At 38.5% G+C, this 4,218-nt stretch overlaps 1 protein-coding gene across 1 annotated transcript; it reads right to left on the bottom strand.

The window, feature by feature from the left end:
• Window positions 1-1,160: 1,160 nt before the first annotated feature.
• LOC131643254 (FBD-associated F-box protein At3g52670-like) lies at window positions 1,161-2,692 on the bottom strand. The gene is made up of 4 exons (XM_058913405.1): window positions 1,919-2,692; window positions 1,720-1,842; window positions 1,300-1,572; window positions 1,161-1,181 (listed from the first exon to the last, which is right to left on the bottom strand). The coding sequence occupies exons 1-4, from the start codon at window positions 2,690-2,692 to the stop codon at window positions 1,161-1,163; spliced, it is 1,191 nt and encodes a 396-aa protein (XP_058769388.1).
• Window positions 2,693-4,218: the final 1,526 nt, after the last annotated feature.

Genomic DNA, 4,218 nt, shown 5'->3' with positions numbered 1-4,218 from the left:
CTCCGCCTGCACCTCCTTTCTTGCTACCTTAGAAAGAGAAGTATATTCTTCTCTCAATCTCAACCTGAAATCCACCCCATCCACCTTAACATTTACAAAAACCGACACCATGAAATCGACTGGAATACGGACCAGTACACGAGCCACTTCCATACCGCTTCTCTCTGTGACTGACTCATCTGAGCAAATATACGTCCCGAAAGACTGAACAAGCTTCTCAAAGAAATCCACCCTCCAAGCGTGGCACGGAACACCGAAGAAACGAATCCACGTTGTCCTTTTTGAATCCACATCTAACTCATTCCACGATCTAATACTGTCAAACCATTGTTTCCACCATGATTCCGCTTCCTTGATCAGAGCCTCTATATCTCCTTCCTCCTCTTCTTCTAGTAAACACAAATTCGCCCCCAAAGGAGTGATTTTGATATGAAAATAACCTTTAGAAAAAAATGATCTTGAATATTGTAGGAGGTACCTGGATTAGATACGACACCCACAAAAGCTTTCACCAATAATGCCTTAACTCCTGGATCAGTCTTGTACTCAAAATCACATTTTCGAGCAACAACCACCTCCCTCTGATCCGCAACCACCTCTGCAAAAGTCCAACCACCATCGTTCCGAAGAGAAGCACCTCCTGCAAAACTCTTCTTCGCCACAAACCCCTCCGAGACACCCCTAGGTTCCGCAACACAAGAGCCACCAAACACCTTCACTCTTTCCGCCTCCTTCCTCTCAAACCTAGGAATATTAGCATAAATTTTCACACCATCAATCTGAATGGCATCCAATCTCACAGCAAGCAACCTCGCGTCACCATCTTCCCTGAATCTACCAAAGCCAAACCGCTTCCCCCACTTGTTCCTCCTAGGTGAAATGGCCACCTCCACACACTTGCCGACGCCGCCGAACAGAGCAAACAAATCTTCTGCCTTCACTCTATCAGAGAAGTTAGAGCAAAACACCGAAATCACCTTGTTCCCTTCATCCATCCTCGGTCTCCAATTCCTGGGAAAAACATCCCACCTAGAATGGGCATTCTTGAAAGACTTCCTCTTCACTTCAGTCCATTGCATCTCCCCCTTGAAAAACTAGAGAGAGAAACTCTCCCTTCTCTCTAACTAAAATCTCTAACTTAATGTTAACTCTAGCATATATCAAGTGACAATTAACTTGAACTAAGATGAGAAAAAATTTAAGCACAAGTCTAATTAACAGTTTAAAGGTCTGATGGAACTATGTTCAAAAGTCAAAACAAGTGGCTATTTAAGTCCAAAACCATCAAAGCACATATACCTCAGAAAATGACAGCTTACACGCAGGAGATATCCTTGAACAAGAGAATAAATCACTTAAAAAATGGGGGCTCTCCATTGGTTTTGGGAAATGATTACGGCAAATGGTCATCTTCTCTAAATGTCTCGCATTCTCCAAAATATATGCTGCGAATCGAAAATCAGCTTCGATAGCTTCATATTCTGTAATGTTAATCGTTGTTAGATGAGATGATAGACATTGAGGAACATGGTATGGGTATTTCCAATCCTCTTTGGTTGGTGAACTCTTTGCCTATCCATCAGAGACAAAATAGGATAGGTAAATAAAACAAGAATTAACAAAAACCAATAGCTATCCATGATGGATATATGTAAAGAAACAAACCTTTGAAATGGAAAGAGATTGAAGTTTGGGACAACTTTGGAGCATTTTGAATACTTCATCCCATTCATGAATTTGGGCAGTAGTACTCCAACATAGATTAAGTACTTTTAAGTTTTCAAATACTGGGAACTCTTTGTAAAATGAATCGGTTTTTTTATCATTAAGACTATGCCCTAACTGCATAACACCAAAATTAGATACATACATATAAAAACAAACAAAATGGTAATATATAATGTATCAGATGTCATACCCCTGATATATTTAGATGCTGGACATTATATACAACTTTAAATGGAATCTCGAATAAAACGATATCGGCGGTGATCAACTTGGACAAGGGTTTAAAATACACTTTTGTTGCAGACCTGTCATTTGCTTGAACAAATACAGTACTCAATTTCTCCAATACGGGACACCCAGAGAGAAGTTTCATGAAATCGGCTATATGATGAAAACAAACATCATACATATAGAGGGTTTTGAGCGAAGGAAGATCGACGGAAGAATGAAACAAAGTGTCTGGACGTATTTTGATTAATGTCATGGAGACAAGTGTTTTGAAGCAGAAAATGGTAGGAGCCAAAGGGATGTATAACAAGTATAGATAGAGATAAATGACGCGACGTAGTTTAGCTGCTTCAATAAGTTTGTCGAAAGTGGAAGGGTCGGTTTTGGCATCCCAGGTTTGGGAACGACAATTGAGAATAAAAGATTTGAGGGGAAGATGCTGAGAGTGTGGAGAGAACATAAACGCTTCCACCAATCTAAGCAAGTGAATCCTGTTCTGTGCGTTGTTGACGATTCCATCATCGGCGATGTGTAAAACTGAGAGTGAGTGACATAGTGGGATCCACTTCTTGGAAAGAATGATTGTTTTGAAAGCATGTTTGGCTGTGAGAAAAGAGAGAATATGCGAAAGTATCTCGTCTGGTAAGTCATTGATGGAGGACTCTGATTGCGGCCTTTTGATCCGCTTAATATTTTGGTTTGTGGATGGAGGCAGTTGGGGAAGAAGGTTTTCCATGACCTAGCTTCCCTGTGTGAAATCACCGAATACAACCCTAGTTATACTCCAGGGTTCCTTAACAACGCCCACGTCACACACACGTTTGAACATAATAAAAGTGTCAAAGTTATCTACAAAACATCATGAAACAATAGTGTAAGGAGACGGGGTCTTTTAACAAGTAAATGATAGAATCAAATTCGCTTTGGCAAGTACTCATTCTTACTAATTATAATACTCATTCCATGTTTTTGGTGTGGCTTAATTTAAGACCATTTTCAAATTTTAATTATGCGAATTAAATTATTTCTTTATAAAAGTATCCATGATAAATTTGTGATTGAAAAACACTTTTTTTATTATTATTATTGTTTTATGATTTATATTGAAAAACTAAGGGAAACAATTTATGAAATAAATTAAACTCTTCTTCGATTTATTGAAGAGTAATTCAATATTCAGAAGATGAGCATCAGAAGTTCTGATGTGGGTTGATCGTCTGATGATTACTCAGAAGATGTTGTTGACCAGAAGATGTTATCTTCTGGGTCCCATTAGCTTAGCTGTTTTTTTTAGTAAGGGTACTTTAGTATTTGTTAGTTTTGTACTATGTGTACCTTTAGACTTGTTCACTAAGTTTACTTTATTAGGGCTGATGTGGCAAGATTTTCTTTTGTATAAATAGGCTTGTAATAGCTATCACTTATAACAATCAACGCAAGTAGAATATACATTATTATTCTCTCATTAATCTTTGCGCCGTTATTCCTTTTGTTCATCCTCTTTGTCATCATCTTTATTCTTTGTGCACCAACAATTGGTATCTAGAGCTCCGGTTCCAAACACAGGGAAACACGAGTGAACGTGAGTTTGTGATTGTGTGATTGATTTTGTTTCTGGGAAACAAAGTTGTGTTGAATCACATTTTTCTTGGTTGTTTGTGGGTTGGGAAACACTGTGTGAGTGTGAGTGAAATATGTTTTGTCTGCACAAGTTTAAAGATGAGTGGAAGCAATTTGAATACCAAACTTCCAGTTCTTAATAGCAAAAACTGGAATAGATGGATGATTCAAATGCGTGTATTATTTGGTGCTCAAGATGTTCTAGATCTTGTCATGGAGGATATGTTCCGGTTGCAGCGAATGCAACGGAAGAACAAAGAGAAACGCAGAGAGACAAAGAAGAGAGATCAAAAGGCGTTGTTCTTCATCCATCAGTGTGTGGATGTGAATGTGTTTGAGAAGATTGCTGATTCTATGACGTCAAAGGAGGCGTGGGATATACTGGTTAGGTGTTACGGTGGTGACGCATCAGTAAAGAAGGTGATGCTTCAATCGCTGAGAAAGCAATATGAGAATCTCAACATGAAGAACAATGAGAAAGTTTCTGAGTATATCTCTAGAGTGATTTTGATCACTAATGAGATGAAAGCTTGTGGAGAAACTCTTTCTGAACAAGTAATCATAGAGAAGATATTGAGGTCACTTACTCCTCAATTTGATTATATTGTTGTAGCCATTGAACATTCTAAAGATCTGGACACC

The sequence above is a fragment of the Vicia villosa genome, unplaced genomic scaffold (assembly GCF_029867415.1).
Source record: "Vicia villosa cultivar HV-30 ecotype Madison, WI unplaced genomic scaffold, Vvil1.0 scaffold8, whole genome shotgun sequence".
NCBI classification, from domain to species: Eukaryota; Viridiplantae; Streptophyta; class Magnoliopsida; order Fabales; family Fabaceae; genus Vicia; species Vicia villosa.
Note: the sequence above shows the minus strand (reverse complement) of the source record. Positions and strands in the feature narration are given on the sequence as shown.